Source organism: Pezoporus wallicus, unplaced genomic scaffold (assembly GCF_028554395.1).
Source record: "Pezoporus wallicus isolate ANWC-B61680 ecotype Strahan unplaced genomic scaffold, APGP_CSIRO_Pwel_v1 contig_5552, whole genome shotgun sequence".
In the NCBI taxonomy this organism is placed as follows: Eukaryota; Metazoa; Chordata; class Aves; order Psittaciformes; family Psittacidae; genus Pezoporus; species Pezoporus wallicus.
The window spans coordinates 5,577,365-5,593,437 of record NW_026640754.1 but is presented as its reverse complement, the minus strand read 5'-3'; the positions used below and the strand labels follow the sequence as shown (position 1 = coordinate 5,593,437).

At 36.9% G+C, this 16,073-nt stretch overlaps 1 protein-coding gene across 3 annotated transcripts in view; it reads left to right on the top strand.

Annotated features, from left to right (window-relative positions):
* TENM3 (teneurin transmembrane protein 3) overlaps window positions 1–16,073 on the top strand; it is an 830,895-nt gene that overhangs the window by 519,544 nt on the left and 295,278 nt on the right. For 2 of the 3 annotated variants that reach the window (XM_057420267.1, XM_057420268.1), the window contains one exon: window positions 6,856–7,134. In XM_057420267.1, coding sequence (XP_057276250.1) covers window positions 6,856–7,134 — 279 coding nt within the window. Of the gene's footprint in view, window positions 1–6,855; window positions 7,135–11,477; window positions 11,527–16,073 lie in introns of those variants that run through there. The other variant, XM_057420269.1, reaches the window with a different exon arrangement.

The window sequence follows — 16,073 nt, the reverse complement described above, 5'->3', positions numbered from 1 at the left end:
GGTTTGATGAACAGTTCTTTATCCTTATACTGGATTAAGGAGTGCTTCATATGTTCTAGTCCATGGATTAGTACTGAGGATCCCCTACCACCCTCCAGCCTAACAGAGAATAAAATTGAATCTCCTATACTGCACAGAAGAGTCTACATGTTTGAACCAGAATTTGGAAAACTGGTGTCAGGAAGATTCAATTCTGTTTCTTAAAATAAAAACTTTCCCAGGCTAGCATTTCAATTTATGTCTCCTTGTGATTCTATAGTTTAATGCTAGTAAAAATACATAGCTGTTTAAATATGATGCTTGAAATATTTTAGTTGGGGGGGGGTGTTGGTTTAGGTTTGGGGTTATTTTTTATTTAAAATTGACTCAGGTTTCGAGTCCTACATAAAGTTCTTCTACCATGAGTGGCATAGTAAGTGCAGATCAAAGAACTCACAGTATCTGGCACTGACTTTTTCAGAAGTCACTGAGTCCATGACTTAAATCCCTATATGCTTTTGAAAGCCTATAAGGAATGCAAGAGCTGTGTTACTGTTTGCTTAGAAAAATGAGCATGTGAAAATGATATGCACAGTTGCTAACATTTAATATAATTTAATGCTGTTATTATGTAATTTACGGGATTTTTGGAGAAGCAAATGTCTTTCATACGAATCTTACAGCTGCACTCTGAATCAGATAATGATGAGAAAAGGAGGCTACCATGGAGAAGTGAAAAGAGTGAAAGGTCAAGAAAGAGAGATTAAGAGGTGACAAGGAAGAAGGCTGTGATGAGTGAAGAGAAAAACATAGGAATTAAAACCAGAAGGAAAATGTGATACAGTGGATTAGGATGGTTTAAATTTCACAGATCATTTTCACAAAAACAAAGAGAAATCAGACTGTAGTAACAACAACAAAATACTCTGGAGAATCGGAAAGGAGAAATGTTAATATAGGCAAAGCTCATTACTTGTCAGTCTTCACTGCAATTTCTTGCACCCTAGCAAACAGAACTGCAAGTACAGCTTTGAAAACTCCTTTTTAGTAAATTTATAGTGAAGTTTGTGACAGAATAGGTGGTATCACATCTATTACTCATTTGATGGTATCACATCTATTACTCATTCTCTCTTTTGTGTAATTGTATTCTACCCACCTAACATTCTGGCTTCTGGAGACAGCATTTTTACAGTACTTATCAGTTTTATAGAGCATCCAAGGCATCTGTTTTGCTGTTGTGTATTTAAAAAAAAAAAAAAAATCTTTGTCCTTTCCAACAAATTTGCTATTCTACTGTACATTCATTTCCATTTTAGTGTCCTTCCTCTTTTTCTTCCAAAGGACCACCTTTGTAGGTGTCCCAGACTGTATTTGCCAGAGTAAATAGAAAAACATATTATTTTCTTTATAAAGAAGTTACATGTTTTTCCTTAAGACACTAGGTGGGACTGACACTTGAAAATAGATGATGTTTAAGATCCCATAGGAGTGCATGGAATTCTTGCTAAACTGGCCCAGCTCTGCTTTGATCATCTAGGAAGATGGCATCTAATCCATGTTCTCAGTGGTCCTGCACTGACTAGCTAGTGCCCCGAGAACAGTTTTGCTGCCTGCTGTTATATACAAAGAAGCTCTTTTTTCCATCTTCGACTAGCACATAACTGAGCTCTGTATTTTTCAGGAATTAGAGAAGTGAACAGGTGAGCCAGTTGGCAGTTAACAGTTATTCCTTCTTACTTGTCATGTGTGTGAGTTAGGAAGGCAAGGTGCTGTTGAATCAGGTCAGTAGTCTGGAGCTCTTGGTTGTACAGAAATGGTGAAGCATTTCAAAGATGCGGTGCAGCTGTGTGCTGGCTTCCACTCTGCAGACGGTATTCAGAGGTACTGTGAAAGAGCTACAGGTAACCTGCTTCAAATATAGCACAGTAATATTATTTGAACATGAGTACAAAAGGAAGTACTTTCCCCATATCAAAATAGCAGAAAACAGCATGGTCCTTGCAATAACAATTTTCAGCAGTCTTGACATCAGTGCTGCTTGTATAATAAGCTTATATGAGAAGCATTGTATTATGAGGACATGTTTGTATGCAGTACTCTGCAGATCGAAAATAAAAACATGAGAAAAATACTTTGTCCTCATTTGCTTTCTAAGAGAATGAGGCTTCTTTTAATTAAAAAAATTAAAATCAGGGTTAAGTAGGGAATCAAGGAAATCTATGGGGGAAGATTGTTCTCCTAAGGAGCATGGTCATAGTTTTGTGCATGTGTAGCTTTTGTTGTTTGACAATTTTTCTAAGTTTAATGTAAGAATTTTTGTCATGTGTTATCACAGAGTGATTTTTGAGTGGCATCGTGGTGTTACAGACAGACAGAAGGCAAGATACAAAAGAAGAGTAGATTAAAAAGGGGACTAACAAGTACTAAAGGGTGCAGAGACAGCAGACATAGCGCAAAACTTCTTCAGAAACATAAGCAAGAGCTAAACTAAATAGACCTTTGACTATGGGCTTGGATGGGTTTGGGACCTCTGCCTTTTTAGTACTATGCATATCCTGTTACAACAAAACCAGTTGGCAAAGGCACTATAATTCCTCTGGTTTAAAAGATAGGGGTGTGGGTGTATTTTTGATGTTAACTAGGCAGATGCTTTGGAGGCTTTTCAGATTTTTGTTTCTTTCCCTCTTTCTGAACTAGTCTACTGTTGCTGAACCCTGACTTGTCAACTTATCAGTGGTTAATGAATTATTAAGGACAGTGCTAATGTCTGGAGATGCTGACAAATCCTCTGGATATTTTTTATTCATTCTTTTTGTTTGTTTCCACTTTTCATGATTTTTAAGAGTATCTCCGTGTATATATTTAGTATAGATTCAACTTAGAGCAAGCACTAACAAGTGAAGAACCATGGGGCCTATTCTTTTGTTTAGCAGTCCTCTTCAAAAACCCATTTCCACAAGATAACATTTCCAACTTGAAGCTTAAGTAATTATCGATGTTTTTGAGCTAACTCTTCAATTTAAGCCAAGGAAACAAACGTGGCACAAGTACAGCAGGTTTCCATTTAATTCCAGCTGTTAACTTCTGGATTTCTAAAATAATACGTAATTTCTGCATACGTCAGATTTTCTTATGCACATTTTTATTAAACTTAAAAAAAAAATCATTTACATTTCTAGACAATGTGACCTATGTGATTCTGGCAGAGAAATATATATGCACGCACATATACATACTCTTAAAAAGAATTGTTACATTTTTTTGTATGTATTTAATGTAGTTAAGGAGATACACCAATTTTATGTGGTTACGACATTAGAGGTTATATATGGTTACTGTTGGCAAATGCTATGTTTTTAACAGTGATTTCTGTGCAAGCTTCTGAAAGTTATTTTAGGGTTATGACGTTAAATTTCTTCTTGTTCTCACAAATGGAGAGTGTCAGCAGTCCTAACGCTACCCATAAATTGATATTCCCAGGTAAGAGAAATGCAGTATCTGATGGTAGTGTGGTAGTAAACAGCATTATTTTTTATTTTAAAACCTAACTTCATGATACATCATCCCAAATAATGCAAAACTCCCAAAGGTGTCTCCAGAACAAGTCTCCTTGAAATGCTGTGTCCAGGTTTTTTTTCTATTTTACACTTCATAGTCCTTTTCTTTTAAAGGAAAGTTAAAAAAACAAACACCACCACCACCACAAAGCATTCTGCCTATTCTGTATTTACATTTTCTTCTCAGGAATTAGTTCATTAAAATTTCCAAGTTGTTTCTAAGTCTTTATGAACTGTTGAGGCACTTACTGTCAGTAGGAGAAATTGCAAATGTGTGTATAATCCAAGAGACTGGTGATTAAATCCCTCACATTGAAGTCATTCTGGAAAGGTTAATTGGAAACTCTAAGAACACAAGAAGGAGAACATCCTCTCTTTTTCTTTCTTTTTTTTTTTTTTTTACCCACACTCTGCTCCTACAACCTCCTTTTCAATTTTTATATTTAAATTTTTTTCCACAGTATTGTTCATTATCAGGTAAAAGCCCCCAACTACTCTGCTGCCCACTACATCAGCATTCCAACTGTGTTCAGCCCTACCTCAGTCCTGGAAGACTTCCTGTTTTCATTGGTCAGGAAACTTAACATGTTGTAGAATTATTATATTATGTATGTATGATTTCCTTTGGGATATAAATTCTTACACAAGTACATATTTTTCCATGTCAACTTTTTGGTTTAGGTTTTGTGTTTGCAGTGGTTTTTTTTTTGTTTGTTTGTTGTTTTTTTCTCATTTGTGTCGGCAACTTACATGGAGTACAATCCTCTTAGTAAAGGTCTTAGGAAAGCTTTAATTCAGAAGATGATTTAGCCTGATGCTTCTAAATCTACTACAACGTTTCTGGGTTATGCTGTAAAACTTCTCAGTGTAGTGAAAAGCTCTAATATATTGAATGGGCTGAGAGAGCAATATACAAACCTTCCCCCCTTTTCTGTTTTGGCCCTGTGACATGCCAGTTTGCTTTTCTTACCAATCATAAGAGGGGAAAAAAGAAGAAAATATTTTACATGGATGTAGGCTTTTGTAGACTTAGTTAAACAAATAAATCGTCTATTAATAGATGGTAGATGGTACGTTGTGCCTGAGACAAGTCTCCTGGAAAAAGTGATCATGGAGGATGTTGTTATATAGTGCCTGAAGTAGTTTCTCCTAAACAGTTTGCTTAAAAGGAAAAAAACATGGTGGGGGGGAAGGGAATAAATAGTCTCTTCAAATTGATGTCTCTGCACAGATGTCTCCCTGAGTAACTGTCTGAGTGCAAAGAGATACTTTTTGCTGTGTGGGGAGCATGGGGCTGTGTGGTGTACAGGCTGGCAAAGGAGCTGCAGGTTGCAATGGTCACCTGCTGCAGCTGCTCTAATTGTGTCTCAAGAGGCAGCATCTGTGTCTGTCCACATCCTTCCTTGCCTCCAGACCTCAGCACCATGAGGTTACTGGGACCATAGGCATAACATCTTGTAGCATTGAAGTCAAAGCAGTAGCTTTGTTACTGACTCAAGTAACCTTCTCTTCTGTCAAAAATACCTCTTCCTTTCCATTTTGCTTCCCAAAACCCTGTTCTTAGAATCAATAAGATGCTGCATGTGCAACTGTGTATACACGTTAGCCGCTTCATGTGTGTAGGTACACCTGTATACATATATATGCACACATGGGCGTCTCCTATATTTGGTTCTGACTTTAAGAGACTGTTTGAAAATGTAGATTCGTGTAATAATGTACTAAATGCATAAAACCAGTGTTCTAGACTGTCACCCTTAGCATATAGTTACCAAAATGCAAAATAATAAGCATTGTAGACACTTCACTATTTCCAGCTCTGACCCTATTACCACTGGGCGGTTTGTTTGGCCTGTGCTTCTCTGATTAGTTTCGACTCTTTCAAAACCTGGGAATTGACATAGCTTTAAAAATTTATAAGACACTATCAGTGTACATGGTAGTCTGCTGTTCTTACAGCGTTCACACTGTTAAGATGTAGTCACAGGTATGCTTATTCCTTTTATATTTACCTCCACAGCTGTATTTTCATTTAAATATTTATTCACAGCTGGATAATAAATGCAGTTTGATTTGTACCTAATTGTAGTAACCAATTTTCATTATTCATTAAAGTTATTGTCAGAATTCATTTATAATTGTGACTGTGAAGAAACTTACGGTGACTGCAGCAATAAAATAATTAACTACCTCACTTAAAAAAGTCAATGACCAGGGCATTAATTCCTAGTATTTCAGTAATTATTTACACTTCTGTATTCACATTTCTGCAATTCTGTTTCTGACTTGCAGGATTCTGTCCTTGCTGTATTATAAGCTTTAATTATCTTACATATTTTTATGTTAAATGACTAATTTTGGTGACATTAGGACGCCTGTCAGATTCAAAAATTGAATGTGTGTTCTCATTTGTTCCCAGAGCTATGAAATAATTGTGGGCTAGGGTGGAAAAGCATTATGGGTACAAGCATGCAAATGAACTTGCCAAGTATCTGTATATCATAAAATGTTTTAAATCTATGGACATAAAAGTAGGATGAAGGCACAGCCATTAAAAAGGCAGTCATTTTTGAGTGTCGCATAATTTAGACACTTTAAGTTATTGAAGTGTCATGAGTCTATTGCTCCTAATTTATTAATACAATCATTGGGGATTCACTTATGTCTCTTGCTCTGCCCCAAAACAGAGGCTAAAAATCTGTTTAAAATGCACAGACTCTGCTTCAGCAGTAAAAGCCTAAAATGTTTCTCAAAATAGAGACACAAAAAAATAACATCTTTACTGTAGTCCTTGTTCTGTTTGTTTGTATTTGTGTGTTAAAGTAGGGCAGAGAGATCCAGTAAAGACCAAGTGAGTTTGGTTTGGAATTCAGTTTTTCAATTGCCACATTAGGGGACATCTGCATAGGGAAAACAACCTATTGCTTTGGCCAATAACCAGGATGCACACACACAAAAAGATAATCCTGAAGGATGGGAAAAAAAAAAAAAGGAAAAAGTTTGACTTTTAATCCTTTCATGTGCTGAATTGGCTTTTCTTAGTTTGCAGTTCTGTTACGTTTCTTGCCTACTCAGGAGCACTTTTGATGTGTTTAAGTATTGACGAAACAGTGCCAAGGTAGTATGAATGAAAGGGGCACTACAGAGAGCTGGAGACAAAAGAATCCACTTGATTGTAATATGTGCAGAATTTTGACAAAACACCTTGTATGACACCTGAAATAATTATACACATGAAGAGATTTAGGTTTAGGTTCTTTTTAAAATACATTTTAAACAAATCTCACTTTTTGTTATCTTTTTTTCCCCTAATCAGGACAGAATTTTACCCTAAGGCAGTTAGGAGTTTGTGAACCAGCAACTCGTCGAGGACTGGCATTTTGTGCGGAAATGGGGCTCCCCCACAGAGGTTACTCTATCAGTGCAGGGTCAGATGCTGATACTGAAAATGAAGGAGTGATGTCTCCAGAGCATGCCATGAGACTTTGGGGCAGGGGGGTCAAATCAGGGCGCAGTTCCTGTCTCTCGAGCCGTTCCAACTCAGCCCTCACTCTGACTGATACCGAACATGAAAACAAGTCTGACAGTGAAAATGGTAAGTTTTTATGCATATGCCCATATGTAAATCAATGTTTTATTTGCTGTTTTGGTTGACACTCGATAATTTAAAATCAGTAAAGGAATGGCCTTGAATTTTATTTTTTTTAACCCACTCTTCCCTTCTCCCTCCCCCCCAACAAAGTCAATATTCAGTATTAGTCTTAACTAGTGTAAGCTTTGGGTGCAGTGTTTTAGCTATTTGAAAGAGTTTATCAGAGAAAAGATTAGCTCTGTTTTATCTCAGGCCATGTCACCTGTTACCCTTTGGGGAACAGCTAAGTAAGTGGTGATAAAGTTGATCCCCAAGGCCAGCTTTCAATCAACAGTTTCATTGTAAGCTCTTCTTCAAAACATCTTGGAGAAGTTGCAGAATCTTGGAATGGATGAATGAACACAAAGAATGGCTTATTAACAAGGCTCATTTGTTCAAAACCAAATTTGATTGTGCTTTAAACTCGTAGCTGATGAGAGCAATTGGAATTGTGGTGAAGAGGGACATGTGGCCTTTGATGTACCTGGGGGACTGGATTACTGTGCAATTAAAATCTGAAAAAAAAACAACTCAACAACCCTAAACAGCAGCTTTGTAAAATGTGGGCTATGACTATTGTATATTAAGGCTTAGTTTTTGTATGAACAGAGGTTAATACAGTTGGTTCATTTTTTAAAGCTTTTAAAAAAATTTTTTCTTCCACTTGAGGTATGAACCTAATGCGGTGTTAAATGCTAAATGCACAAATATTATAAGACATTTTATCTTTAACTTCTTTTTATTTGCAGAAGATTGTCAGCTTTACTGGAATTAGAGTGATTGTTCTGTTAACTTCATGACTTTCTATATGACAAATTCAAAAGAGGAATAAGGAAAAATGAGTAAAAATAAAAGTTAGAGATGGCTATTGCCTGCATGTCTACATGTCATTTTATTAATTTATTAAACCTGTCTACATAGCTGTACAAATGTCAGAGCAATTTTATTTTATCCTCTGGCAGTAGCAGTAACACATTGTGGGAAACAGCAGTGTTTATGTGTGTATGTATTTTAAAAAAAAAAGACAGTTTTATTTTAAACTACAAGCAATAATGTTTAGTTTTACCTATTTATTATTTTAACTTTAGTTCAAGAAAACAAAACCAAAGCTTTATTTTGGTATAATTCATAATTGTCTTTTTCACTGGTGTCTGGTTCTAACTGAAGATGCCTATTCAAGATGGCTGTCTTAGATGGGATCCTCCTTTTTTTTGGACTTAAATACTCCATGTTCACAGGTGTCTTGTTTCGTGCTTGGAAAACTTGTTTTGAGTTGGAGGTTGTTTTGAAAGGGGGCAGGAATACTTGCCAATCTCCTTTTGACGATGGAGTTTCTGTTGGATGACTCTTGATATTTCAGTTGCAAAGCAATCTAGAATAAATTGCTGAGCAGCCCTGTGATTTTTCCTTTTGAGAGGTCTATGCTAAAACATTCCCTTGAGTCTTTTCCTAAACCCCTAGGTTAATGATTTTGAAAATACATATTTATATATACACACACATGCATGATTTCATTAGAGTTGTACCTTCAAATTACCAGAGGTGACTTCTTTAGAAGTACAATAGGTTTGCTGTACTTTTTAATAAACCCTACATTTGCGGTTTTTAAAAAAACAAAATCCTGATTACAATATGCCAAAACTTCCTCCATGAGCTTAAAGTTAGTTTATTTTTTTTCATGTGTGAAAAGAATGTGAATATGTTGGCAAAGACATTATTCTGCACTGGTTAAATTTATGCAAGGAACGTCTGATGTTTGATACAACTTCACCCAAGAGCTTAGTCACTAAAAAGGGTTACAGTTGATTTATTTATTGATAAGGGAGGCCAGCAGTCTGACTTAAGGAGGTAGTGGGACTGCTGTGAGGCTAATGAAATTTTGATGGCTTGAGAGTCCCATGGGGTTATGAAACATATAATTCAGACCATGTCATGGGTCTCCATTTCAGTGGAGATGATACAGAAATGGTGAAAAGCTTTATCTTCTTTGGTATTTTTCTCTGAATTTTTGTTTCCACCGAATATGGAAGATTTGGCTGAGAAATATCTTATACACGTAGTTGGAACTCAGTGTGTTAAATGCTCACAGTAGAACAGAAAATATAATTTAAAGTCAGTGAAGATGTATCATCCTGGCAGGCACAGGTGCTCTAATCAAAGGACCACATTGCAGGTGTGAGTTTTGTTAATTTGTGGCCAGAAGTTAATAGCTGTGCCAGTGTACTGTTAAAATCTGAAAAAATCTGATAAGGCTTTGAAAACAAATTAAAGTTATGACAAATCCTCCTACTACATCCTGCTTTGTGTGTATGAAAGATTCCTGACTGAATTTTGATGGAACTGTTTTACAGGTAAAAACATTTCTATGGAGCGTTTACCTCCATAACACAGATAAGAAGCAACAGGTTATGATGAGCAAAACACAACAGATCGTACTTTCCTTACCTAAAAGCTTCAGTTCTTGAGCAATCCCACTGTTCACCCAGTAAAACTATTCACTGTTTAAACAGTCCGTTACCATATGCAGACCTTATTGGAGTTAATGGGACTATTTATGATGAGGAGAACTGTGATTTATCCTACAGATAAACTACATGATTAACCATTTGTTGAATGTACTTGGGGTTTTCTCTCTTGACACTTAGGCAAGAAGAGTAGCTTAGGATCAAAACACTATTTCCTTTCCTTCCTTGTAACCATTGTGTATATTTGCTCTTCTGAAATAGATGTGGATTGCATATCCTCAGGAAGGTAAAATTCAAGCTTCTGTTTCATAATGAAAATGAATAAGTGGAAATAGTTTGTTAAGGATATTAAGTTTTATTTGTTGAGGTCTCAATATTGTCTTTCTAAGACCCTACAAAAGCAACCTGAATTTTTGAGTAATATTGACAGGATTCAAAGTTTCTTTAAACAAATAACACTGCACATGCTTAGCTTGCAAAATGTTTAATATATTAATAGCATAACATGGATGCCAGCAAATTGATTTATTGTTTTTTCCTTCTCTTTTAGAAAGCATCAGAACTCTATCAAAAATAAGGTTTATGGATGTATTCTCACATCAAAGTTTTAGGTTACTGCTCAGTAAATCATTCTGAAGAGAAATATTTTTCTTTGAGCTCATTCAAGTTCCGTATATGACTCTTGGCATCATATTCTGAGAGATTTGTCATGTCAGCCTCCCTGAAGGAGGACTTGCATCTGTTAATCTGGGCAACCTACCAGTATCACATACAATATGATGTATCAATTGGACTACATTGAGCATGCATGTGCTTCTTCAGGCTTTCTTCTCCATTCCCTTTTCAAGTTATTTCATAAATGATGCTTTGAGAAATTTATGTTGGTAATTGTTCTAGGAGTAGTGGCTTTGAAATACAAGCAGTCCATCTTTTATATGCCTGCCAGTAACTTTATGATGTTAAGCTGTTGTAAGATTACTAAAGCTTGTCTTTTAAACTTGATAAATATTCCAGCAGAGTAATAGGTAGAAGTTGTAGTTAGGCTTCAAATGGCCCCTTTGCTTGAAGGGTCAATATATGGTATGGCAGAATCTACTACTTTGTTTAAATTGTTTTTAAATCCATTAAACTGCAATCCCTGACTTAATGAGACACCAGAAAGCTAATAAACAAAACATGAAATTTACTTGAGCAAGTTATTCCTGAAGTCCAGCTCCTTATTAAGTTAGTTATTTATTTGTTGTAAAGTTATAGATCCAGTTTTGTATGTTTTTTGTGATGGTCTGAAATTCAGGCTATGGCAATGATTGACAGGGAAGTCACTCATTTAAGATTTAAGCAAGTCTTTGTCACCTTCTGTTCCTTTGAAAGCAGTATTGACAGTGCTTCTGAAAAAAACTGTTGAGCACTCAGGATAGATGCGTGCCATATCGTTGACTCTGCCCACAGCCACAAAGACTAGCTGTGAGTACAGAAAGTAGTTCTGAGGGCACTACCATGTGGGGTTTTATTTTCTTAATTAGTTAAAGTTTTGCACTGGTGGGGGTTTGTTATAAGACCAGAAGTGTTCAGGATGTAGCAAAATAAAAAGAAGAATGGGAGAGAGGAGTAATAAATTGTGGGCTCAGGATTCATTCTGAATTGGTTAGAGAAGTAATTTGAAGCTTGGACCCATTTTGCAGATACGGAAAAGTAGAGATTGATGGTAGCATGTTCACTGCTGAGGATTTCTTAGAAGAAAAAATACCACTATCAGCTGTGTGAGCATCTGCTTGTTTCCTCTCCAACTTCAGTTTCTGAAGATAGCATTCTTGTGAACCTAATACTCTCTTGTCCTTCCAGAATGGTGAATTTACTGGCATTCAGATCTCTGAAAACCAAGAAAACATTGGTAAGATCCTTGTCAAGACATTTTAAATCTGTTCTCTCTAACCCAGTACATCTATAACACATACTTGAACTTTGCATTCTTAAATAATGCACATCATTCAGGAAGTAGTGTTAAACATTTTCACCTGTTTAACATCCTTCTTTATGCTAAGACAAAACTCACTGTAGATGAGCTCTACTATTCAGTATAGCTGCTTGGAACCTGCTAGCCAAATGCTCAGCCTGCTGATCAAAGCCAGCCACATAGCTGATGAATTAATATTCATCTTACTTCCATACCACCATTTACAGCTTCTTCGCTCTTTTCCACAGTATCCCATCTAGCAATTATCTACCCCTCATTAAGCATGCCACTATCTCTTAAATCCTGCTTTGCTGCCAAAGAAATTTCTTAACCAGGAAATTAGTCTGTTTTATTGTTGACAGAAGTCAGCTCTGAAATATTATTTAATATCTAAAAAGCATACAAATTTTTCTTTGGTTATAGACACACAGAACGGAAATCCATAAGTAAAAGTAGTAATCCCTGTTTTCTGAAATACTTTCACAAATTTTCGGTAGTTACACTGATTTTCACATTGTGTAATGTTATGATTGTAGTTCCGCGGATATATTTCAATAAATTTTCTTTAGCATTCACTGTTAATACAACTGAAAGTCATGTTGAGAATTCCTTTGGCTAGTGGTAGCCAAAGAGGGAACAGCTGGGCTGACCTTTTTACAGTAACCTTTCGGGATCTCCTGGATTTCAGAGATCCACTGAGTGTCACTGACCTTTCTGTTGAGAAAAGGTATGAGATTCCAAAGGGCCATCTTAATGATGTTCTGGGGGTGGGAGTCTGGTACAGAACATCAAACCAGAGGATGAGGGCCTTTGGAAACACTCACCCAAATCTTCTGATGCGCAGGAGCTGCAGGCTTAACAAGAGCTGACAGCAGTAAAATTAGAACTGAGGTCTGTGAGGAAAAGAAAATCTAAGAAGAAAATTTCAGAGAATTCACTCTTACCTGTTAAAAGTTATCCTTCTAATGTTATAGAGTAGTGAAAGAGGAATTTCAAGACCAGCTGTCGTAGCTCAGGATTTATCCAGAGATCTGAATTTCAAGAAAGAACCATGCAGAAAATGGAAGGAAAGTCAAATTTCTGAGGAGGAGCTTAAAATGCTGCAGCTGGGGAGGTCCAGGCATGCAAATTAAACTGAGACATAATCAGCAAAAAAGTGAAGACTTGTACAGAAACATGAATGCTAAGAAAAGGGAGAAGAGGGAGTTGATTTATTACTTAATAGTGAAGGAAGACTAGTAATATATTGCTGATATGTTTTCTTTAGTTTTTGTTTCAGCATTTGCTAACTGAGTAACTGATCACGGAGCTAACATTTATACTTTAAATAAAGGATTAGAGGTTACTTAAATAAAGAAACTTTGTCCTGCATATACAAAGTGTCTACAGCCTCTGGGCTTTTTATGACTCATGTCTGAGAAATCATTGATGAGATGGATATGGTTCTGGAAGGCAAAATCCAGCTTCAGGAGCAAAGCTAAGGAAAAGGAAACTGCCTAATCAGTTAGACAGAAAACATCCTAGAAAAAAAAAGAAAAAAGTTTATGCTTTATAACAATAAATAATAAATGAGTCTTGTCAAGCTGTAATGATTTTCTTCAGTGATAGTGTAAGCCAATCCTTGATAAGGAAAAAGGAGCAGATGCTAACAATAATACCTATTATGATATTAGTAAGGCTTCTGACACTGCCTCACTACTGACATAAATAGAGATACAGGGTCTAGGTTCATTATTACAAGACAAATGTACAACTTATTGGAAAAAACTGTAAATAGTGATTATTGGTATTTCGTGAACAGGCAAGTTGAATCAAATAGTACTCTAACACAGTGTGACGTAAGATGTTCTTAATGACTTGGGTAATGCAAATAGAACATTGTAACCTGGAAAGAGTCACATGCACTTTGTAAGACAGGGTGAAACCTGGAGAAATAATTCCACATGAAAAAATGCAGTTCAGTAAATACAAGTACAAAGATCTACATTTAAGTGAGAATAATTAAATTTCCCAAATGTGAGAAAGGCAGGAGGCTGAATCACAGTCCTTTACAGAATCATAAAATAATTCAGCTTAGAAGGGACCTTTTGAGGTCATGTGGTTCAACCGTCTGCTTAGAGCTGGACTAACATTAATTTAGGTGAGAATGCTCAAGGCCTTGTTCAGTTGAGTTTTTCAAATTTACAAGAGAAATTCCACATTATCTCTGGGCAACTGTTCTGGTGCTTAACCAACTTCATTGTGATTTTCATTTTTTCACCCTAATCAGAGTTTCCCTTGCTGGAGTTGACCACTGCCTTGAGTAGTAGAAGATCAAAGTTAGATTTCCATCTTTTACCTTTTCCAGTCTCGCTTGAGTTCCTTTTCTTTTGTGTACTTCAGCACTTCAGTCATGGTGGTCAATCTCAGCTGAATTCATTTCAGTTTATCAATGTTGTGTGAGTACTGGCAAACCTCAGAGTGAATATTATACTCAAGATGTGGTCTTCAAATGCTGAATAAAAGAGACTAATCACTTCCCAGGGTATGCTGGCTCCATTCTTCTGAATGCAACCGAGTATGTGGGTAGGCCTTATTGTTGAAAGGGCACACTCGTGAACTTGTTGTCTATGTTGCCTCCCCGGGTCTTTCATGACAAAGCTGCTTTCCAGTGTGCTCCCAGCTAGTGCTGCTAGATGAGGTTATTCTGCCTTTGGAATTCATATGAGGGCTTTTTTCAGCCTGTTGAGTCCTCTGAAAACAATCCCACCCTGCAGGATCACTCTCTTCAGCTTGGTGTCATCCACAAACTTGCTTGAGGGCGCATTCCATCCTGCTCATTCTCAATATGTTAAATGTACAGACATAAAACAGTATTAGCCCCTGAGGAATGCCATTAATATTGGCCAACAGTTTATTTTTGTACTACAAAACACTGTTCTTTCAGCCTTTTCATACAGCCAGTTTTTCCCACAAACTGCACTTTGTAGCTCACCCATCCAGTTCATCTCCCTCCAGCTTAGCTACCCACATGCTATTGGAGACCACATTGAAAGCCTTGCTAAAGTCAAGAAAGCAATACGTACTGGTCTTCTTTGTCAGCTGAGACAATTATCTGTTCATAGAAAGCAGTAATGTGTTTTGGGTGTGATTTGCCTTTGGTAAATATATGTTAGCCATTCTCATTCCCTTTCCTTTCTGAGAAGTCTATCCAGGTATATAAAGGATAACTCCAGCAGTATTTGTTCCATACTCTTCTGTGGGAGACTTGGGGTAAGGCTGACTGCCTCTGCTTCCCCATGTACTCCTTGCCCTTCTTGAACACAAATTATCTTCAAAGAAGTCATGAGGAACCTTCGTCCATTGCCATGACCTTTTAAGGAATCACTGTGGCCTTTCAGTGGCACTGGTCAGCTTTGCCATCACCTATGGATTCCTCCTCTGTGGTCCCCTGGACTTGTGTATTCCCAGCTTATGTAATTGGTGCCTAACAGCTCTGCTGTGATAGGGCTTCTCAGCTGAGGTTGAGCTTTGGCTTCCTTATCCCCCTTCCTGTGTGTCAAGGAGACATTTCTGTATTCCGCCTGGGTAGCCGTCAGCTGAAGGTCATAGTGGTTATCAACAGTGTTTTCTGTTGTGTATAAGTATTTCTTTCATGACCTTGTAACATGTCTTTGTGTACAGTGCCACTGAAATAATCCTACTACTTCACTCAGCAGCACTTAGATAGAAATACTGTCTCTCTGTGACTGGTCTGGGGACTATGTTTTGAGGAAAATGCCAGCCAACTGGAGGCCTAGAGAAAGGTTAACAGGAATGATCAGAAGTTTTAAATACACAACACTAGAAAGAGATTGGAAGAATTCAGACTGTTGTGCCTAGCATGGTCTGTCTAGATACTGCTGCTGTTACAAAGGCCATCTATGGCAAATAGCAGAAAATATGAACTGGCTCAAACTGTGGTGATTCCAGGATAGCTTGGTGAAAGAGATTGCTGAAGACCAGGTGAATATTTCATTATCTAACATATTTTCCAAAACATTTCTAAAATGTTGGCATAATTCCGTTTGGCCCTTATTTGTGGGAGAAGATGGACAAAGAAATTCTTTACTTCCTTTCTCAGTTTGTTTTCTGTGACTCAATAGTTCTATTCAAACCAAAAATTAATGAGCAGGACGTGTATTGAAAAAATGAAGGCTATAAAAATGTTGCTTTGCAATTTATTTTCATATTAGTATCTTGGGCTTTTTCTAACTGGAAATGGTTAACTTTTCATAGGCGTCCCCCTTCCCATTTTAAGTTTGATACAAAAATACTGCTCTTCAGTCCCCCTAAACAAAACATGTTTCTTCGGACGTGCTTGGGGAAGCAAATCGTGAACAAAACAGCTCTTTTTCATTAAAGTTGTGTTTTAATTATGAGGTTGCCACAAAAGCAGAGCATGCTTTGCGCATCTATAAACTGATGATCTCTGCTGTTTTGATTTGGAATGTGGTTTTGATGTC